General features: G+C 44.6%; 1 protein-coding gene across 2 annotated transcripts in view; it reads left to right on the top strand.

Moving 5' to 3' along the window:
• The window catches only part of RNF13 (ring finger protein 13), a 424,496-nt gene that overhangs the window by 65,904 nt on the left and 335,530 nt on the right, over positions 1-23,062 (top strand). For both annotated transcript variants that reach the window (XM_086944085.1, XM_086944084.1), the window contains exon 3: positions 18,359-18,439. In XM_086944085.1, coding sequence (XP_086800211.1) covers positions 18,359-18,439 — 81 coding nt within the window. The remainder of the gene's footprint in view (positions 1-18,358; positions 18,440-23,062) is intronic.

Raw genomic sequence — 23,062 nt, 5'->3', positions numbered from 1 at the left:
GCCACCTTCCCGGGGCACTATCAAAATGTATATGTGGGCAGGCTGATGGGCTCACCTGCCTCCCGAGTACCGCCACCTCCCCAGGGCATATCAAATTAAAATAATGCAATGTGGGTGGGGGCCTATCTGGCCTCCTCGCAGCCCCCGGGACTGCCATTTCCCTGAGGCACTATCTAAATGTCTATGAAGGCGGGCCCAATGGGCTCGCCCGTTCCCTGGGGGCCACCAATTCCCTGGGGGCCACCAATTCCCTGGGGCAAATAGCATTTTTTCTGTGAGGAAAAATATATCTAAATGCAGAAACGAGAGATTTTAAAAGCTGTTTGCGGCAAACTAGAGCTTACACGCAATGGTTCCCAAACTTTTTCGACCCCCTGCTCCCTTGTCCCATTTGGCCATTGCCCGTGGCTTCCCACTGTTACTTTTTTTTTTTTTAAGGGTGGGGTGGATGTAACCCGGCCTTGGGAGTACTTGCATTTTTCTCTGTGAAAATAATTGGGATGAAGCTGATGAAGTTATTATAATCATATACGCAGTGTGTTTCGTATTACTAATGGAGTGCCTCTAATAACATTTTCCTAGTTACACTTCTTTGCCCATGCCTTTTTAGAGTACCCTCTCAAACTTTTGTATGCCACTTACAGTGCTAAATAGCACCCCTATGCATGTAGGCCCCATTGCCAAAGTGTTAGTATGCTTGAAGAATATTTGCTTGCACTTCCATTTCTACCCATGTCATACATGCCAACACACCTCTCTAAGCAGGGTGACTTTTTTTTAACTCGTACAGCTTTTTTTTTTCCTTCTCCTCCATAAAATTGCCTCCAAATCCATGCCAATAAAATAAAATCCTCAGTTTTTTTTTTTTTTTTAAACATTCCTCCTTCCTGCTTCCAAATGTTGGCATTATGCCGGATATGGTGTTTTACTTCCCTGTGCTCAAAGAGAGAGCAGGCCTGTCTGGAAATGTGTGTGTACTGAAAGAAATGTGTACTGTAAGTACCTATGATTCAAGTACAAATGTCAATACTTATTATTACTTAGTGTGTTTAATAGACTGAACAACTGTACTTTCCTGATAACTTGCATTGGTGTAAAATGCATTTGGAGAGAGTGTAACAAAATAAATCGGGCATCTTCCGCTTATTTTGGGAGTATTAGAACATGAAGTTCTAGTGAAATATGAAAGTCATCTCCCTCGACATGCCATCAATTAAGCACTACATTTACAGCTTTAGGCATGTCTCTTTCAATTCATTGGCATCACGTGTTTAAGTCTAATTAGTTTAACTGAAGCCAACAGAACCTTCAACATTAAATGCATCAAAGTGCTTAGTGCGAGGCCCCCCAGGCTAGGTTTCATGGCTCCCCAGGGAGCCACAGCTCACAGTTTGGGAACCTGAGCCCTGATCAGAGTTAGAATGTTCAGGTTTTGTTTTACTTTATGACGACAATGTGGGTTAAACAGTGGGCAGTTGCAATGCTTAACAGAGAGGTTTGGGCTGCCAGTAATGGTTAACAGAGAGGTTTGGGCTGCCATTATCCAACTACTCTGTGGATAACTTCTGCGCAGTGGGATCATGATATGGCCCCAGATGTCTTGAAGAAAATCTTTGCGATCAAGGCAGAATCAAACCCTATGTTAGCTGAAATGCATCCATCCAAGTCAGCCTTTTCCAGTCAAGAAGATAGGCTACTGCTGTACATGGAGAGAGCGCTGTAGAACTAGGCTTGGCAGCATACGATAAAACATAATAAAGGTAGCCTGGTCCTTAAAAGCCACAACAGGAGTGAATCCTTTCTAAAACATCGGAACCAACACTTCAGAGAACATACCTTGGCAGATGGATGTAAGCATGTTCTTAAACCAATAATGTAATCTGTCAGGAAAAGTCAGGGAATCTCTTCTGGAGCTAAAATACTAGAAAGACTTAGAACATAATGTAGAGGGGAGTCTCTGGCAGCAGAGTTTTATGATGTGTTCAGGCTGTGGCTAACTTACAGGTAGGCTTTATACAGAAACATTCAACTCTGCCTCTCTCTTAGTGCATGGTAACAAGGAAAGCTGTCAGAGGAGTGTTATGAGATAGATTCACACTAGAACACAGTTTCACATTTTTTTAAACATATACCGCATATTTGCGTTAAGTGAAGTCTAAGGTAGGAGTACCTTGTTTGAGATTAAGGTTTACATTTTCCTCTTAGAAGGAAAAGTGCTGGCTGTGTCGGTGTTTTTGTTTTTTTGCTGTGTGGGAGACAGGAGCAACATGGAGGAAATGGCAGGAGACATTGTGGAGGGAAACCTAGCCAAGAGCTCTGTGACGGTCTTTCTGATTTCTTTCATAATAAAATTGCGGATATCTTCTCCTCTTTTAACCCCCCGTAGACACCAAGTGAAGTGACCTCAGCCCAGCACAACTCTCCTCCCAGTGAAAATATCCTCCGCAATTTTAGGGCTATTTCACTGGACACAGCATTCCAAAAAATGTAGCAGTGTAAATCGGTATCACCCTTCGACCCGTCCCCGCCCGGATGTTTACCTCCCTGGCGCCAGTCATCATTCAACCTCTAATCACAATGTGGAATGTCTTCCTCCTCTCGAACCCTTTTCCTCTAGCATGGAAACAGGCTATATTGTTCCCCATTTTTAAAAAGCCCGAGGTGGATCCCTCCGATTATAGTAACTATCGTCCTATATCCCTTCTCCCCAAACCAGCTAAAATCCTGGAGAAAATCGTACAAGAACAGCTAGCCGACCATCTGGAGACTTGCAATCTCCTCCATGACTCACAGTCCGGCTTTTGGTCCGGTTATAGCACGGAGACGGCACTACTGGAGGTTACAGAGACAATTAGGGAAAGCGTGGACAGAGGTGAGGTAGCCATGTTGGTGCTCCTCGATCTGTCCGCGGCTTTCTACACAGTCTCCCACTCCATACTGCTGGACAGGCTCCACAATGTAGGGATGCGCGATATACCTCTAGCCTGGATAAAATCCTTTCTATCCGATAGAACGCAACCGGTATGGTCTCGACCCTACTTTTCTAAAGATAGAAAGCCCCTTGATTGCGGAGTTTCTCAGGGATTGGCTCTCAGCCAGCCCCTATTCTTTAATGTTGACTTATCACCTTTGGCTGAGGTAATAGAGGCTCATGGTGTCAGAGTGGTCTCATATGCTGATGATACACAGCTAATTTTTCTTTTAGAGACCACCTTGACAATGGACTCCAGAATTTTAAAGCTTGTTCATCCAATATTGTATCGTGGATGACTCAAAACACCTTAAAGCTAAACACCGATAAGACTGAGGTGTTGTTGTTCAATCAAATAACGCCTCTGTCACCATCCATGTGGTGACCGTCTGAGCTGAAGCACCCCCCCGATTCATAAAGTAACTTCCGCCTGCTTTGGCAAGTTAAATATGATAAAAAAAGATTTCCCCCTACCTGCCCGTTGATGCACTGAAGACAGTAGTGCACGCCCTCATTACCTCCCACTTAGACTACTCTAATAGCCTATATGCGGGTGCCCCAGCATTTCTCCTTAAACGGTTGCAGATTGTTCAGAATGCTGCGGCCAGGCTGATCTGCAAGGTCCCCTACCGCCATTCTATTTCCCCTCATCTAAAAAACTTGCACTGGCTCCCGATATCCTCTCGCATCCAGTTCAAGGCCCTGGTTCTCACCTTCAGGGCACTGAGTGGCAAAGTCCGGGGTACCTCAGACGTAGGCTGAAGTTAGTCCATTCTTCTCGTGATCTCAGATCCAACCACCTCCGTCTTCTGCTCCCCCCCCTGCTTTCGTCGTGCCAGAAAAGGAGGTAGAGCTTTTGCAGTGGTCACGTCAAAACTATGGAACTCCCTTCCACTCAGTCTTCGCTTGCTCGAATCAGAACCCCTGTTCAGAGGCAAATTGAAGACATGGCTATTCTCCAGCTACTAACTCCGAGGTTCTATGCTGCCGCGGTCCACAGCGCCGGGACCCCCCCGTTGGGGGTAGCGGTGCGCTCAATAAATGTTATTATAAATAAATGGCAGGAGATAAGAGGTTGGGGGCAGGAGACAGCACAGAGGGACAGGGATAGGAGGCAGCACATGGAGAGAAGTTTACAGGGAGGTGGCAGGAGGCAACAAAGGTGGGCAGGATGCCTCACGGAGGGGTGGAGGGTGAGTCAGTTGCAACACTTATAAAGGAGGGTGGGAGGAAGTAGCGCAAGAAAACATGATGACACCAGAATGTGGCACTGAAGGACTGGGGCAAGCTGATGGACAGTGGTGGGTTGGTGGAAGGATGAACACAGAAGTGGAGGGTAAGTTTGCAGACCGCTCAGTCACTCTAGTAGAGTTTTTAAAGACAAAAAAGTAGCACCTAAAAAAATGAGCAGTGTGAGGACACAAGTTATGCACTCATGCCGCAGAGAAGGAACAAACAAGTAAAAAGAAATGAATCCTACGCAGCCGACTACTAATAAGCAATGAAATGACTGACGGCGAAGTCAACCATTGGTAATGGGTGGCTTCTAAGTCCACTGTTAAAAAACAAAACTCCCCAATGAGACCACACATGCACTGTCTAGGCTAGACTTAAAAATGAGGGTGGAGAGAGAGACAAAAATACCTTAAATGTCACTCCATTCATCAAATAAGCAAAGACACTTCACTAAATAGAAATTGTTGTTACCACAAACTCCGTATTATATACCAGTCCCTGAGGCGTGGTGAAGGGCACCGCTTAATGCCAGCACAACTTTGCCCAGTGAAGGTTCACTGCTGTGGGAAAGTGCAGGGAAGGGGTATTAGAACAAACAATCCTCCAGAACTTCCAAAAGCCCATAGCACTTAGCAGCTACATGACTTTTGTGAATTTTAATTGTTTTTTGTGGTTGCTGTTGTGTGGCCATGAAAAAGGTTTACAACAGACTCACACCACAGTATGGCTAATGTAGATGTTGTGCATGAGTCTCACATAGCTCAACTAGCGTTAGTCACTTCTGTGACACATAGCGATAGTCGTTAACAAAAGGTGTTACCCACTATTGCTACATCATAGAGGAATTCAAAGCTGCTCTGGCAGGGCTCACAGTGCCTGTGAGTGCAGGGCTGGGAGAGCAGAGAGAACATGGGAGGGGAGGGGAGGGCAGAGGGTGAAAGGTGGGGTTTGAGGCAGGAGAAAAGGTTGTTTCTTTCATGTTTAAAAAAAAACAAAGGAGATGTGTTCGCAGGAAGCACAATTGCTGTATCATTGCTTAATCCAACATATATTCACGGTTATATAAGCATTGTTCAGTGTAAAGTAAAAGTAAATATATTCTTTCCCTGGGGTGAAAACATGTTGCCCCTGGTTGCGAGAACAGTGTGACTATTAGTAGAGTAGTGTAGCTGCAGTAGGTAATGGCAGCCAGAGACTCTGCAAGTGGGAACTGGAGCTCTACTGGGTGGCAACCAGGAGCTGCCTCTACTCAGAAAAGCTGGTGGTGAGTGATGGTGGGCTGCACAAGTGACCAGGAGCCAGAATACATCAGTGCAGTGAAATTGAGAATGTGCATGCATAAGCTCCCGCTCATTATTGGTGAAGCCATGGCACCAGACAGGAGTAGCTAGGAGGCAACACTGGCTCATTGGGACGTGTGGGCATTTTTATCATGTCACGTGCCCCTGCAAATGAGTACACACTTGATCACAGATTGGAAACAGAGAGGAAGTCACTGTGCAACCTTGATCAGCCAAGTAATAGTCGGTACAATAGCAACACTTGACTGACTGCAAGCCCCAGTAACAGATCAGTTTGTGCCACCAGCGAAATGTAAAGCTGGCAGGGTCGGAGATTTGAGTTGTAAGGGTACTGTCAGTTTCGGGCTGATGATGGCCAACCGTAACCAGGAGGTGCTGCTTGTAGCCTAGGACTGTTATAAGAACCCCAGCAATCACTGGAAATTCCAGAACAAGAGGGAGAACAACCAGTGGCCCAAACAGCGGGTAGTAGAAAGTTTCACGAAAGCTAGACTGCCTGGTTGTGCATGCTGTTCGACAAACACATGGTTAGTGAGTTACAAAGAAAATGACAATTATACAGTCAGTATTGCTAGCTGAAGTGCTATTACAAAGTATTGCAGCAATCCTCCTGACCCACAATCCGAGCCACCTAAAAAGTATTTCAAAGTCTGCCGGCCTGTGTGGGGTGGTACACCACCCAGCTGCTCAGGGCTAAAGGCAAAAAAATACATAAATAGGGACAAATCTATACATTTACCAAGGCTCTCGCCACTGAAAAATGAGCCCGGAAGGGTCCGGTGGCCAGCACTTGCTGAGGTGACAGAGGCGAGGACCACCACCAAACTATTCTTCCAGACAGGTTTTTGCGATAAAGATGGGTGAAGTGGGTACTGATGTGGCTTTTCTATGCAAGACCTGCAAAATGCAATTGATCAGGTGACTGAGGCAAAGGTCCCCAAATTTGAACTTGAGGACACAGTGAGAGCATTCAAAAATGAAGTCCAACCGCTTACTACTGCTGGAAAATTGATTGCAAGGGCAGAAAATGCAAGAGCCATCTTGTAACTTGAGGTTTATAGGTCTAGTGGAAGAGACTGAAGTGTTACACCATGAAACTTTCCTTGAAACGTGGCTATAAGGGCATCCTGCCTAGAAACATGATTTCTTAGTTTCTTGATAGTGATTGCACCACTTAATTACCCTGATGGCGCCTTAAGGGGCCCCTTCCGGATAGCCCAATTTCTAAATTACAGAGATTGTATCCTGTTTCATAAGGACAATATAAGAGAAGGGTGAAGTAACATTTGTACCACAAAAGATCATGGTGTTCCTGAACTACACCAGACAGCCCAGAAACAAGACATTTGAGCTAGTAAAACAAAAAGCTGGAAGTGATGGACTTGAAATGCATACCGGTATACCCAGCTAAAATTAACGTAATTTTCCCAAATATGATGAATTTCTCTGATTATCCTGAAAAGACCTGGCTTTGAATGGAGGTACGATCTTATGCTCAAGGATACCCGATATGGCCCTCAGGGAGACACTGAGATGACAAATGATAGAGACCACACAACTGGTGAGGCAACAGAGTTGGGGCCAGATGTACGGCCCTAAATTGATGCGCAAACAGTTAGCTACCCGTTTGCACATGCAAGTTGCAATTTTTTTGCGACTTGCTAAATAGGAATTGAGACTCTCTATTAGAAAGGGGCGTTTCAAGGGTGTCACTTCCTAATAGCGAGACTCTATTCCATGTATGAATGTTTTGTGACCGCAATTTCGGTTGCAAAACACTCACAAATGGGAAGGCGTCCCCAGGGGGACCCCTTCCCCTTTTTGCAAATACAGGGGAATATATTTTTTAGAGGCAGGCAGTGATCCCAGAGACCACTACCTGCCCTTAAAAAATGAAACTAAAGTGTTTCATTTTTATTTTTTATTTTTTTTTTATTAAATGCATCCCGTTTTCGTTAAGGAAAACGGGCTACATTTCAAAAGAAAAATGCTTTATTTAAAAGCAGTTCCAGACATGGAGGCCTGCTGAGCCTAGCAGGTCACCATCCCTGGGAGGACCAGCTATTCCCAATGAGGTCGCAAATTGCGAGTGCCTCATGAATCTTGATAAGGCATGCAATTTGCGACCCCTTTGGGAATCGCAAACCGTGTCTCCGACACACTTGTACATGGCAACTTGTGACTCGCAAATTGCGACTCGCAATCGAGCGCAATTTGCGAGTCGCAAATTGTCATAATCTTACATCTGGCCCTTGGAGAGCAACACAACGATGATGTATACAAGTTAAAAGTATTAAGATTTTCCAGGACTCACACAAATTGCTGTGTCAAGACTCACCTCAAGGAAGAAACTGAGGGGACCTACAACATCTTTCCTGGATCATTCCACAGTTGCGCATAGTGGTGATATTCAGGTGTGCTTTTCTTCCTTTTTCCTCCCACCTCTGCTTTTTTTTCTGCAGGGTGAGGTGTGTGCATCGAGATTCCTAATGTCACAGTATTTGGAGTTCAGATGGTGTACTCCTAACTTCTTGATAACAAATTGTGTCACAATTCTATGGACCCAGTTAAGAAACTTGAGGCAGTTATATTGATTGGTTCTCATCCCAAGGGAAAGATTCAGTTCTATTAATCCTTATGTAGTTATACATTGTTAGGGAGGGTAGATTCATATGTGTGACAGAAACCTGTAGATTGAGAGCGTAATGTGTAGCCATACTCCTCCATAAAACCTTCCCACTCATAGTGTCAATAGTACGCATGGATGATTTGAGCAAGATAATGATCTCAGGGAGGCTTAAGGGGTTCATGCAGTCCATATACTGTGTGTATGTCCCCGCAGGTCTGACTAATAGCACTGTTTCCAGTTCGATGCTGGAGTCCCCACTGGGAATGACTGTAACGGGGGTGACTCCATATGGTTCCAGTCCTGGATGTGAGCAGTTTGTCTGTCGCAAACCTTTCCGCTGTCCTGTCTCAATTGTTCACTGAGATATGTGGTAAAAGCAGTATGTAGGGGACGCGCAGTATACCTACAAATCAGCCCTCATACTGTTGATTGTTGCAGTTAGATATCGTGTTTGACCCGGCTACATTACTACACGGGACATTGGGCACATGTATAGTAGTACCATGAGGTTTATCATATAATTCCTCACGTGTGGTTAAAGACCAAACATACATTTTCTCTAAGCAGAAACAGAGGCATATTTTGAACTTAACGTTGACTTGGTCTCTTTACCAGACACTCTCTGGGAGGTCTTAAAATACAGTCATAAAGGGCCAGGCCGTATCTCATATTAGGGGACAAAGACGGGAAACTCGATATAATGATTCTGGAAGAACATAGTTTATTACAAAGTCAGTTAACACCTCCGATCATGTACCCACTCTTACACAGCTCGAGCTTACTTGAGTGACGCTGGGGCAAAAAATGACGCACTACACGACAAAAACTGCAAGAATTATGCCCTAGTATAAAATATATGAACTAGGGAATACAGCAGCCAAATTACTATATTGGTTGGCGAATAGGGATAGAGAGGCCAGAATTATTCCATCGATACTCCGTAGCGAAGGTAAGTTAGTCGCACACTCTATGGCGATTGCAGCACTGTTCGCTAACTAGTAAAAAAAATTATCTCAGAAACAGACCCTACTCCCCCTAGAAACTGAGTACTCAAAATAAACGATCTCATAAATAAACTCCTTCACGCCAACCAACCAAGTTAACTTGACTTCTCCTTAACAGCTGAAGAAATCTGGCAAGCCATTTTGGGAATGCCTTCCAAGTAGAATTCCTGGTCCTAATGGATTTCCATTACAGTTTTTTCAAAAAATATGCCTCACTGCTGACACCACACTTGTTAGGGAGTTTGACTGCTGGGCCTCTTCAAACATCTCTATCATTTGACCTTCAGGGCGCTATCATCTATGTTATATTAAACACAATAAGCTGGTGAATGTACATCATAGGAGGCTATTTCCTTAATTATGCTAGAGGCCAAAATCTAAGCAAGCATTCTTGCCAGCAGATTGCTAAAAGTGATATGAACAATATGATATTAACAAGGGACCAAAATGGCCTCATGCATGGTAGTAGATGTCACTACTTGAGGTGTCTTCTAAATGTAGTATTACCAAGAACAGAGTAGGACCTAAGCACATTGGTCCTAGTGGATTTTGAAAATGCATTTGGTATGGGATTGTTGTCTGTTTATGTATCAGGCCCTCAAAGATACATTTGCACACTTCTTTCTTAAAAATGTAGCAGCGTTATATGGGCACAAGTCTGAATTAATGGTATACTCTTGCCTTCCTTTATTATCAAGAGAGGCACCTGACGGGGTTTTCCCACACTTTCTTATTTGTCATAGTAATTAAGACATTGGCAGAGTGGAAAAGAAGGGACGCTCAGGTGATGGGCATTCTCTGTCTCGGAGGATTTAAAGATAGGTTATTTGTTACATACTGATGCTATGTTATTTGTTGAGAGGCCTGTGTGCACAGCATCGTGACTGTTTCAGATACTTTGGCTGTATAGTGCAGGGTAAAATGGGACAAATCAACACATGCCTAAATAAAAGGAATTCCATTGCAGTGCCTGCGGCAATCTTTTTTTAAATTAAATAATCTATATTTTGTTTTTTATCATGACAAACGGCAATAAGGGTGCAAACTTGCACCTGAAACAAATACACAACAGTAGAGGAGGCAAGTGGACACAAGCATCTGTCCATCCCGGGCAAACATATGGCAACAATGCGTTACCTCCTGCTGCAATCTCATTTATCAGTGGCAGGAGATTACTTAATTATCCAGTATTGGGGTATCTTTCATAGATTCACATGCCTGAATCATTCCCCGTCGTCGAGGCGGGAGTCCCATGGTAAATAAAAAAGCAGTGCCAAAAGCACTTTGTAGTAGTAGGCCCTAGAAAAGGCCTGAGGCCTATATTATAGTAGCCTATCTACATCATTATGCTAAAAAGACCAAAGTCTTTGCTCCAACCAATCAGCTTACAGCACCCTCTAGAACCTTCCCTGCAGAGCCAGCTCTCCTCAGATTTTCTCCGCACGTCGTGGGTGAAGGGAGTCTCCCTGAGCTCTGCTCAGTTTTTTCTTCAGTTTTACTTCTTTTTGGAGTTCAAGATCATACTTCATTTCTCTGACCCTGTTAAGGCAGTAATATGGCAGAATGGCAGTAAACAAGGTAATAGACTATATTTTATGTCTAACCTTTTCCTCAATAGCTCTCACGTTCTGAGAGATGAGGCTATTATGGGTCAGAGACTTCAACCTGCCACTTCTGATGAGGATGATGAGAGGTCAAAGGGAGAAGTCGCGCCAGGAGCCTACTGAGGGCGCGCATAAAAGCCATAAGATTCGCCTTGAGTCTTTATAGGCACTTCTCGCAGAGGATTCAACTCCCTTTTCTTCCCTGACACTGCATCAGGGAAGTCCACTTGACCTGACATTAGGAGTATATAACGTAACTCCATGTCTACTATTACTGCCTTACCTTTATAATCCTCATCTAATATGATCGTCGACGACTGCCTTATCTTCGATGGTCGTCTACGATGACCTCTTCTACGAGATGGCCTCATCTACGATGGTCGTCGATGACCACCTCATCAACGGTGGTTGTCGACGACGGCCTCGTCTACGATGGTCGTCGACGACGGCCTCGTCTACGATGGTCGTCGACGACGGGCCTCGTCTATGACGGTCGTCGACGACGGGCCTCGTCTACGACGGTCGTCGACGACGGGCCTCGTCTACGGCGGTCGTCGTCGACGGGCCTCGTCTACGACGGTCGTCGACGACGGACCTCGTCTACGACGGTCGTCGACGACAGCCTCGTCTACGATGGTCGTCGACGACGGGCCTCGTCTACGACGGTCATCGACGACGGGCCTCGTCTACGAGGGTCGTCGACGACGGGCCTCGTCTATGACGGTAGTCGACGATGACAAAATTCGTCTACGACGGACGGTCGTTGACGAGGGCCTCATCTAAGGTGATCATCTATGCCTGATCTTTGATAGTGTCATCTACAATGGCAATGCCTAGCTACGATGGTCGTCTATGACTGCCTTATCAAGGTAGCCTCATATACATATGATCTCATTTGTGAATGGCCTATACTACACATGGCACCATCTATGAATAGTATCACCTATGGCTGGCCATCATTCTATTGCCTCATCTATGAGTGCCTCATCTACGGTTGTTATCACTTATGTTAACCTCATCTATGATGGTATTGCTATGACTGTCTTCAATGACAGCATCATTCTCTAGCAATGGCCTACTCTAACAATGGCCTAGTCTACCAATGGCCTAGTCTACCAATGGCCTAGTCTACCAATGGCCTAGTCTACCAATGGCCTAGTCTACCAATGGCCTAGTCTACCAATGGCCTAGTCTACCAATGGCCTAGTCTACCAATGGCCTAGTCTACCACTGGCCTAGTCTACCAATGGCCTAGTCTACCACTGGCCTAGTCTACCAATGGCCTAGTCTACCAATGGCCTCATTTACCAATGGCCTCGTTTACCGATGGCTTCGGCTATCAATGGCCTAGTCTACCAATGGCTTCGTCTATCAATGGCCTACTCTAACAATGGCATTGTATATCAATGGCCTTGTCTTTCAATGGCCTCGTCTACCAATGGCCTCATCCGCCGATGGCCTGATCTACCAATGGCCTCATCCGCCGATGGCCTGATCTACCAATGGCCTCATCTACCGATGGCCTGTTCTACCAATGGTCTCACATTTGTGTTACCCTCATCTACGGATGCCCTCACTTATGATTGCCTCATCCTCGATGGCATTGTATATGGCTGTCGTTTATGACAGCCTCGTCTAGGATGGTTGCTCATGATGGTTATCTTTGACGTCGTTCTAGTCTGCATTAACCTGGCCTACATAACCATGTCCACGACAAAGTCTATGATGCGATTGGCTGCGATGGCTTCAGCGGTAACAGCATTATATATATATTTTTTAATGTAGTGGGCAGCAGCTAGATTTTGACTGCCAGCTACAGGCGAGCAAACAGAATATCTCCTTCATGGTTTTGAGACGGTATGCAGGAAGTTTACGAGAGTAGTACCTATAATAGACTAAGTCTATTCCAGTGTTTCTGCGCATAGAACAGAAATGATGTGTACCTATTAGCAGCCCATCCGGTCTGATAGGCAACTGTTCGACCAAATTCGGTAATTTCACAGCCCGCTCAACAGCAATCTAAAATCCTGCAATGCCTATTACCACACCGCATGACAAAGAAGGGTGTCGTCTGGACCTTATGGGGAAAAATTCTCTACTTTGGCAGCAGCCTCTAGTAGAGCTGGCAATCCTTTATCCATGATCGGTTGTTATGACCGTCGAATATGGTTGGACATAACGAGTTTCAATGACCTCATTACTGAGGACCGAAGGCGGGATGCAGGAAAGATTCTGTTGGAAGGTGAACATGCCGCATCAAAACTTTAGATTGCGCCTTGAACATCGACAACAACAACCTCCGTCATTTAGCAGGGGAGGCAGGGCTTAGACGTCAGGGATGGCTTAAAGCCGCTACCTTAAGCCCTGAGCAAAGATTCTTGGCATGGCCTATGATGAAGAGTTTTTGGTTGGGTAAACATTTTAAAGAAGCCCTTTTAGTTATAAAACCTGGCTCTGATACTGCACGATCATTAAGCACCCTTCAATATGGGCGCGGATCTTTCTGAGGAGCGAGATGAAGAGGTTTTCATCAAGAGGAGGAGCAGTATCCATCTCGGTACAGCCTTGCAGCCAGGCATCTTGCTGTAGATAGTCTGTCTAGTTTCTCCCGTCAGGGTGGTCGAAAGAGATTTGAGTATCAAGGCTGAGACGCTAACAGGAAGCCATGATCCCCACAGGGCTCCAATCATTTTACCCTTTTCTCGCGTGGGCCCGAAGATTTCAGGTTTTTGTTTACAAGTGACAAGGAACTATGTCAGACCAATGGGTTCTATACCTAGTAACCAATGGCCACTCCCTGGAATTTATCAAACAACGATATACTACTCCGCCCAGGGGTCCCCATCGTTTTCACAACAAATAAGTTATTTAAACGAATATTTTATGGCCTCTCTGGATGGAGAGGATGCAAATTTCTACATACCTGTCCACCCCAAACAGCACAAATATTTTCGCTTTCACGTGGCTGGCGCCCATTATAGGTGCGGAGTGCTCCCGTTTGGGCTGAAATCGTCACCAAGAGCCTTTCACGAAGTACTTGGTACCAGTGGCAGCAGCATTAAGATCTTGAGGAATGCAAGTATTCCCCTATCTAGAAGAATGACTGCTCAGAGGTCCTTCAGAACACGAAACCAAGATTGCCACAGTAGATGTACCCATCTCGTCTTGTCTCTGGGGCGGATCCTCAACGACAGCATCAAATGTTTGCTTCGTTCCTGAAGATGTGCTCTTCAACGATACATCTCATACCCTTAGCGTGGCTCAAAATGGGACCTTTTCAGGAAGACAAACAATGGGTTCGTTCGACGATACCATCAAGGTTACGCTGTGCATGATAAATTAGGTATATTGCTGGTCGCAGACAGAGAATATAACCCAGGGTTGCACGTTCCTGCAAACCATTCCAGGGTTAGTTTTAACGACTGATGCCTCCATAAAAGGATGGGGAGGTCATCGGCAGGATTTGCAGAATTCAAGGAAAATGGTCTCAAAGACAAAGACAACAGCAGATCAACAGGCTTGATCTCCACAACGCTGTTCTGTTCCCCCAAGCATTCCTCCTGAGGGTTGAGAGTTCCTCTGTGCTAGTCCAAACCGACAATATCATCAGCATGTATTATATCAATAAACAAGGAGGAACTGAATCGGCTACACTCTCGCAAAAGGTTCAGGAATTGTGAGAAGGTGTCGCATTTCACAAGATTTCGAGAGCTGAACACGTCGGGGCTCTCCACAATGCTCTGAGCATGTCTCAGTCGGACTGTCACGAGTGGAAGCTGGGAAAGGGACAGGTGAACCCAGTATTCCAAGTTTGGGTTAAGCCGGCACAGGATCTATTTGCGTTCAAAGAGAACAAGGAAGGCCGATATGATGCCAGCAGGTTCCCTTAACAGGGATCAAGAAGGAATGCCCTGTCCATGCAATGGTCAGAAGTTTGTGCATACGCTTTTTCCCCAATGCCATTGGTTCCGAAGGTGTTTTGCAAGATGAAGCTGAAAGGTTACCATCTGATTCCGATTGCGCCCCGTTGGCCTAAATTGGTTCTCGGAACTTCTGCTATTGTTTACAGGCAAGCCCATTCGGCTACGGCCTGAGCCTACGATGTTGTCAGGGGACGGAGGCCAAGTGGTTCGTCCGGACCCACACTCACTACACTTGCACGCACAGCTTATCATTTGTTAGAGTTCAAGGGCATCAACGTTTCAAGGAACTATTGTGAAACTTTGGCCAAATCTCGTACCCAAGGCACAATCAGGGCTTATCGCCTCAAATGGAAGCGATTCTGCGGTTGGTGTGAGGTGAATGCCATTCCCTCAATTAGTTACTGCAAAACAAGTTCTCCATTATCTGCTCTTCTAGCCAAGTGTGGGCTTAGTTTTTTCATCGAACAAAATGCGTCTTCCAGATTTAGGAAATGTTTAAAGTTTTCTTTTTTCTGCTCTTCGGCACTTGTCAAACAGTTTATGAAAGGGCTTTTCCAAGCCTTCTCTCCAGGCGAGCACCCTCCCAGAGTGGGAACTCGGCATTGCTAGCGCAGTTAATGCAGTGTACATTGGAGCTGAACCATTAACCAGATCTCAAATTCCTCACCTGGAAAATTACCCTTTTACTGGCTCTTACCTCTGGAAAAAAGGGTTCGTGAGATCCAAGCTTTTACTATAAAGGAACACCTCAATTTAACATTTTCCTCGGAACTATGTAACCCTTTGGACAAATCCCAGGTCCATTCCTAGGGTACCAACAAAATTTCACTCTAACGAACCGGTAAGATTAAAGACATTCTTTCCGGATCCGTCTCCTCCAGCTGAAAGAGTAATACACTCGCTGGAGGTTTAACGCTGTTTAAGATTCTAACTACAGAAAACTAAGGATATCAGATGATCCAGCCAGCTGTTCGTGGCTTATGGTCAAGCTACTCTTAGAACGGCTGTAACAAAGGCAAGAATAGCCAGATGATTAGCATCTTTTCTGCCATGACAAGACTAACAAACCTTTGCAGAGGAAGGTCAAAGCTCTTTCCGACTAGAACAGTATCAACATTCACAGCTTTGTAGGCTGGAGTAATTCCAGAAGATATGTGGATCTGTGACATGGAAAAATGTCCACACGTTCACGAGACATTACTGCCTTTAGTCTACATGTCAAGAGGGTTCGGCACTTGGACAGGTGGTCCTACGCTACCTTTTTTCGTTAATACCAGTTTCTGTTACCCTTTGGCTTTTTAAATATTATCTATGCTTGCCTTTATTCATGATATGCATGAGGTTATGCGATTTTAACATGTTATATTTATATGTACTTTAGTAGATCTATTGGATGTGTATGAGATTTACATATCCATGTTTGGACTTTATTATGCATGTCTCTTTAGTTCTTATAAATCATGTTTTAACTTTGAAGGTTTGCATTATCAAGCCTCTGGTAACAAATAATGGATGCATCTGGGAGTTTATCAGCACACGTCTCCCACCATCCGCAACCGACTGTATACTTGGTATACTGCTTGCTATTCTGATTCAGGCATGTGAATCTATGAAAGATACCCCAATACTGGATAAGAAAACAAGTTACTTACCTGTAACTTCAGTTATCCAGTATTGGTATCTTTCATAGATTCACATGCACCCACCCTCCTCCCCGGAGAGTCAGTTCTCTAAGTTCGGGATACTTGTTCCCACTTGTGCTACGAAAATCTGAGGAGAGCTGGCTCTGCAGGGAAGGTTCTAGAGGGTGCTGTAAGCTGATTGGTTGGAGCAAAGACTTTGGTCTTTTTAGCATAATGATGTAGATAGGCTACTATAATATAGGCCTCAGGCCTTTTCTAGGGCCTACTACTACAAAGTGCTTTTGGCACTGCTTTTTTATTTACCGTGGGACTCCCGCCTCGACGACGGGGAATGATTCAGGCATGTGAATCTATGAAAGATACCAATACTGGATAACTGAAGTTACAGGTAAGTAACTTGTTTTCATATTTGGGTATAAAGCGATGCTGGGATTTGAACATCTCCCTGTTATTTCATCCTATGAGGAGAGATTTGAAATAGTGACGTTTTTCCGATTCCTATTGTAGGTAGAGGATTCTTGTTCAAAATTTTAGCCTTACGTGCCTTTCTTTATATATAAAAATCAACCCTTATACTATTCTCCTAATTTAATCTTCTAGCTGCAGTCCTTGATTGCTAAACGTCCATGAGCTAGAATTCTCTCCAGAGAATCCTGCCAAAAATGTATACATGTGCTTTATGATGAGGGGCTTAGTCTAGATGACATCTGTCTTTACTACTAGGCTTCTCTATTGGTCCCAATAAATGAGTGTTGCTTGGGCACAGAAATGACTTGGCGCTGTGGTTGGAACTGGATCTCAATGAGAAATCGGGTACATTGTCACTATAATATGGAGTAACACTTCACATGTAAAACACCCTATTTCTAGGGTACCATTTCTATGCTGGCATAACACCTTAATGCATGTTAAATGGCAAGACATGCTCATAAATAAAACTCCTGTGTGACAGGGAACGTGGGCTAGCCCAGGTAGTTAAACTACAGGGGTTTGGCGCATTGGACATAATGTGCCATATCACAGCTGGGAGACATATGGGTATCCAACCACATTAAAGTAATTTGAACTATCTGTAGAATTCATACTACATAAAGCACAAATTGTTCTGCTATTTGCAGTTCCATCGCACCAAAAAATGGCACCAAAGAAACTAGAGGGTGTTCCTGAATTTAATTCACTTGAACCCAAAATAACAATGTAGCAGCTCAGTTAAAAGGGAATAATCAGGATATATAGATCCCTAATATTTAAGTTCCCTTATCCATTAGGCGATGTGAGAGAAATTGATGAACCTCGAACTGTTTAAGGAGGATGAGTGGAGGGAAGCGAAGATGACTGTAGGTATATTGGATGCTTCTTCTACAGATAGACTCACTCAGTTAAAATCTTTTTTAAAGGTTTACTGTAACCGAGAAAGATTATGGAAGATGGGCAAATCCCAAATTGTCGTCGATGGGGAGACTCCATAGGTACATTTGATCATACGGTTTGGGAATGCCCTGGGATCTCCTGTCCCTAGAAGCAAATAAAGAGAAGATGGTGAATTGACAAATTCCTTTAGGTTCTTAAACAACATTTTTTGGCATAATGGAGGCCTGGAATGGTCCTATATGTGCTTGCACTCTGAATGCAAGTGGATGCTTAATGTGTAAAAGAGACATTAATGCGAATTGGAGAAACAAGGAAGCCTCCACACTTGGTGAGTGGATCAAGGGTATGGAGGATTGTGCAAAAGCAGAGCAGAAGAGACTGTTTACAGGATAAGAGAATCCGTTAACTCATGAGAAGATGTGGAGGGCCTGGTGGTAATATTCTCTTGACTTTGCTCATACTAAATCATGCATTTGTTTTATTGATGTGGCTAACTCCTCTGGATGTGTTACAAAGTGCCAAAGAATTACAAATATAAAAAGTAAAAGTATTTTCCAGAGTTGTTCACAAACTGCTATGTTTTTCTTTTATTAAAGCAAAAAAAATGTAAACAGAAAATGGGTAATGCCATGTAGGCTATATTATGTAAACTAATTTTTTATTTTTTTATTTTTAGTACAGTATAGAAAATGTTACTCAAACATTTGATGACATGCCAGCAAGATTTGGATACAGGATTCCAAGTAATGGCTTAAAGGTAAGTGATCATTTGAAAAGGTCCAATGAAGGTCAATTGCCATGTTCATCCAATTTCAAAATTCAAGCTATTGTTAGTAATTTTCATTGACTAAACCAAAAAATCCATCCTGAGGTAGTATAATGCTGACTCCATCAGGGTGCTTCTTCATATGGGTCTTAGGTTTAATGCATATAACATGAAATTGATGCTTTTCTGCAATTTTACAACATTTCGTACTTCAGGGTAACATTCAAGCTGTTGTGTTGCCCAGTCTGTGTATCATGGTAAGCTGTTTCTTGACTTACTCGTCCCTAAGTAGGTTCCTGGGGGAGCACATGTGTTAAACCTTAATGTGATGCGATAAATGGTGCTTTGGAGGTGGAGGACGGGGTTAGCAATGAGAATGTGTTTTTGATCTGCTACTGCTTTTCGTACTCTCTTTAATGTGACAACTGTAATCCAGAAATTTGTTTCAGGATTAAGAACATCCAATGATTAAACCTGTCTCTGCCCTTTTGTTGCAAACGTAGCACTTATTTACACTTCTGGATGGGTTCTGGTTTTTGTGTGTGCTTATTTCACACAATCTATGTTCATTTAAGGAATAATACGTTGCTTTCATGGGTTATGATTTAGGGGGTGAATAAAGCAAATAGTGTTGGCAGCAGTGCTACTTGTGCACTAGGGAAGACATTTTCTTTTGGTTTTATTTCTAATAGAAACCCTTTAGATGAGCTTATTTTGAGCTCCGGTATGTATGCCCTGTGTTGTTTTAGGCTTTTGCCCACTTAAAGAGAGCTAGGAGTTTTCTTTTTAATTTTGTTTTTATTCTGAAAGACCATGACTTCAGTTTTTTTCGTGGGAAACCTAAAATCTCTAACAAACAGCAAAACAAGCAATAGTGGTATATATTGATTGTCTATGATTAAGATCTTGTTAGAATAGTTATAGATTAAGATCTTAAAATTATATCCTAAAGCTGTTAATAAGAACTTAACATTAATAAATCAAAATAGACTTGTAGTTAAAACTCAACTGTGACATTTCTCAATTACTGTCAAAAGAGCTGCTAACTTACTGTCAATTAATAGACTCCAAGTTATAACTCTAAATGTAGGTAGCACAATCTCAATTTCCTTTACAATGGTGCTCCACAAATGTTCATATTCAGGGTGCCATTAACTTGCCCTGCCTTGCTTCATAATTTTTTGTTACTCGGCTAATAATACGATCACTATTGCTCGTGAAAAAACATAGCATTACATCCTGTTGGGCGGACCGGCATGATTCTTTAGGAAAGATTAAACACGTTTTTTACACAAGTTTAACACTGCAGAATAGGTGCAAGATATGTGAGCTTTCAGTTTTTAGGTCTCGCGACCTATCGATGTGCGCAAGCGCATCGAGCGTAGCGAGAATTCATGTGGCGAAAACATCTTCAAACCAAAGGGCTTTCAGCCCCGCGGTTTTCATGAAGTTCACGTGAACATGCACGCGCATCGCATGCAAGCCCAGCCTCTCCCGCCCCCATCCGGCATCAGGCTTCTCCTCCCCTAGCAGCACTCCTCCCACACCAGCAACTCCCCCCTCCCACACCAGCACCTCCCCTTTCTCTCCACGCAATCACAGCCTCCCCCTCCCACACCAGCACCTCCCCCCTCCCACACCAGCACCTCCCCTCTCTTTCCACGCAATCACAGCCTCCCCCTCCCACACCAGCACCTCCCCCCTCCCACACCAGCACCTCCCCTCTCTCTCCACGCAATCACAGCCTCCCCCTCCCACACCAGCACCTCCCCTCTCTCTCCACGCAATCACAGCCATGCTGCACTGCCGAGCCTGGGCTTTTCCAGCTCTTCCCTCCCACTCTCTCACTCTCCCGCCCCAACCCGACTTGTTCTTGTTCTGAACTGCAGATGTACGAAGCGCCGAGCCAACTGCACATAAAGAGCCAGTCTCTTTGAATAACAGTCAAAAAGAGCCACAAATGAAAAACAGATCCCTTGAGTCATCTGATCACCTGCAGACGAATGACCGCTTTGGTTTCAATGACCTCGTTTTTTTTTTGGTTCTTGTTTGTGCGTAAATATTTGAAACAAAACAATGAAGCAATGGGAAATGGGGGAGAATTCATGTGCTCCATCGGATAGTCAAACCACCGCTTTTTTCCGTGGCGTTTTCTTCGAGTGCACGTACAGGCACGCGCATTTGGCCCATACACTTTCATGGCCATCTGTTCCTGTTCCTAATGGCCCTCCCCCCTCCCCCCTCCCCCAGCACAGAGCGCGCATCGCGGCCGCACAGCACATCAAAGGGCTTCTCCCAGCGTGTGCTGTGCGGCTTCTCCTCCCCTAATTATGTGGCCGGCCGTACTTGTGTTTCCTGGCCGCTTCCCGGCCGATCAACTTGTATCAGTTTGCTTACATTACCATGGTTTAAGGCACACATAATTTCCTGTATCATGCCTTGCACTCCCTACCTTCTCGGGACATTCTTTGCACTTGTAATCATAGCAAACAAGGCTACTTTCGGATCAGCTATGGTCAGACAGCTATCTTCTTCGCTGTCCTTGTTTTCGACGTTTTATGTTCTCTTCCTAAGCCTTACATCAGTGACGGCCCTTCGCTAGCCTTGCACACCAAAGCCTGTGATGTCACTTATATCACAGTTGCTTGAACTACATTACCTACCCATGCCACCTGAATTTGGCACACATTTTATATTCTCTTGCTGGGCATCTCATGCCGTATCGTTATTTTTACTCCTCAATTTCCACACCTGGCATTAGTTTCTTTTCATGCCTTGCACCATTTTGTCATGCTTTACTCTACTCATGCCTTGCAAGCCCTGAACCTATTATCTTCCCTACCCAATCTTTCCACCTGATATCTTCACATGCCATATACCTGTATTCTCCTCCTATGCATATGCACCCGTTAGCGTCTCTCACATCAGGAAGGTTTTGTTTCCCATGCCTGCTCCTTGCATCAATCTCATGCTCTGCACCTGAAATGTCACATCAAAGGCTCTGTGCCACTTTCACCCACACAGCAACACTTACAGACACACAACGCCACTCACACCCACGCAAGCCCACTATCATCCACGCAACACCACACTCAACCACACAACGCCACTCACCCAAGCAACACCACTCACACACGCAACGCCACTCATCCACGCAACCCCACTCATACTCATCCACGCAACCCCACTCATCCACGCAACGCCACTCATCCACGCAACGCCACTCACCCAAGCAACACCACTCACACACGCAACACAACTCACCCACGCAACGCCACTCACACACGCAACGCCACTCAAACACGCAACGCCACTCACCCACGCAACGCCGCTCACACACACTACTCCACTCACACACACTACGCCACTCACACACGCAACGCCACTCACACACGCAACGCCACTCACACACGCAACGCCACTCACACACGCAACGCCACTCACACACGCAACGCCACTCACACACGCAGCGACACACGCAGCGCCACTCACACACGCAGCGCCACTCACACACGCAGCGCCACTCACACACGCAACGCCACTCACACACGCAACGCCACTCACACACGCAACGCCACTCACACACGCAACGCCACTCACACACGCAACGCCACTCACAAAACCAATAGCTCCAACTTTCCTACTGCGAGACCTATTGGCAATGCCAGTGCTTGTTTAAACTAATGGCACAAAGATGACCCTGTAGGTTCTGCTTAAGTATTCCAGTCCAAGAACCCTCAAATTCTAGAACCGCCTTAGGAGTGTCTGGTGCGTGATCTAATTTCTCAATGATTACGTACACAGCGATTTCATTTTATGGTGTGGAGTGGGTTTCCAAAGTCTTCGCAGCTGCTGCATACAATTCTTTGTCATGACCGAAGGCAAGGGTTATGCTTAGTTTTCTTCACTTTATTTCATACAGCAGCCTTAAAACAAACTACCTTTCCCAAAAAACAATAAGGGAAAGAGAAAAAAACATTATAACCAATCATCAGTCAGTTCATGTAATATAGCTATTCTCACTGTTCATGCCCCCTCTTTCTTCTCTGCTCGGCAGCCATGAGTTAAGCGGCTTTCACTGTATCGATAACTGAGAGAACTGTATTTTATTTACAGCTTTGAGGGTATTCTTGTATTGTTTTCTACTGTGGGTTTTTTAACGTTGCTGTTTTCCTTTCAGGTGGCCACAGGAGTGTGTTGTGGCGCTCCTCACACTGCTCATGTGACTCTTAAAGGGCCTGCTGGCTAGGAGAGGCTGCTTGGAAAGGACCAAGACACTCCTCTGGAAAATGCAAATATCACTGTTTGTGCAAAGAAAGAGGAGATTCTCTTGAAGGAAGACCCTAGGTTGGGAAGTTAGTGTCTATGGAGGTCGCAGATGTGACACAGATTCCTCTTTGGCTATTAGTTCATTAAAGAAATCACCCGGTTCATGGGCACATATATGGACTTGGAGAAATAGTGTTAGTTGAAAAAAGGTATTTGTTCCTGTATCCTTTTGCCAAGGTGTAGTCAAGGTAGGGACTCATGATCAGGCCCAGGATCATATTTTCAAAGGTTCCAAGAGAGAAGTGTCTACCACCAGTAGCACGACAAAGAGAGCTTTAGCCTATT

The sequence above is a fragment of the Lissotriton vulgaris genome, chromosome 11 (assembly GCF_964263255.1).
Source record: "Lissotriton vulgaris chromosome 11, aLisVul1.2, whole genome shotgun sequence".
Taxonomy (NCBI): Eukaryota; Metazoa; Chordata; class Amphibia; order Caudata; family Salamandridae; genus Lissotriton; species Lissotriton vulgaris.
Note: the sequence above shows the minus strand (reverse complement) of the source record. Positions and strands in the feature narration are given on the sequence as shown.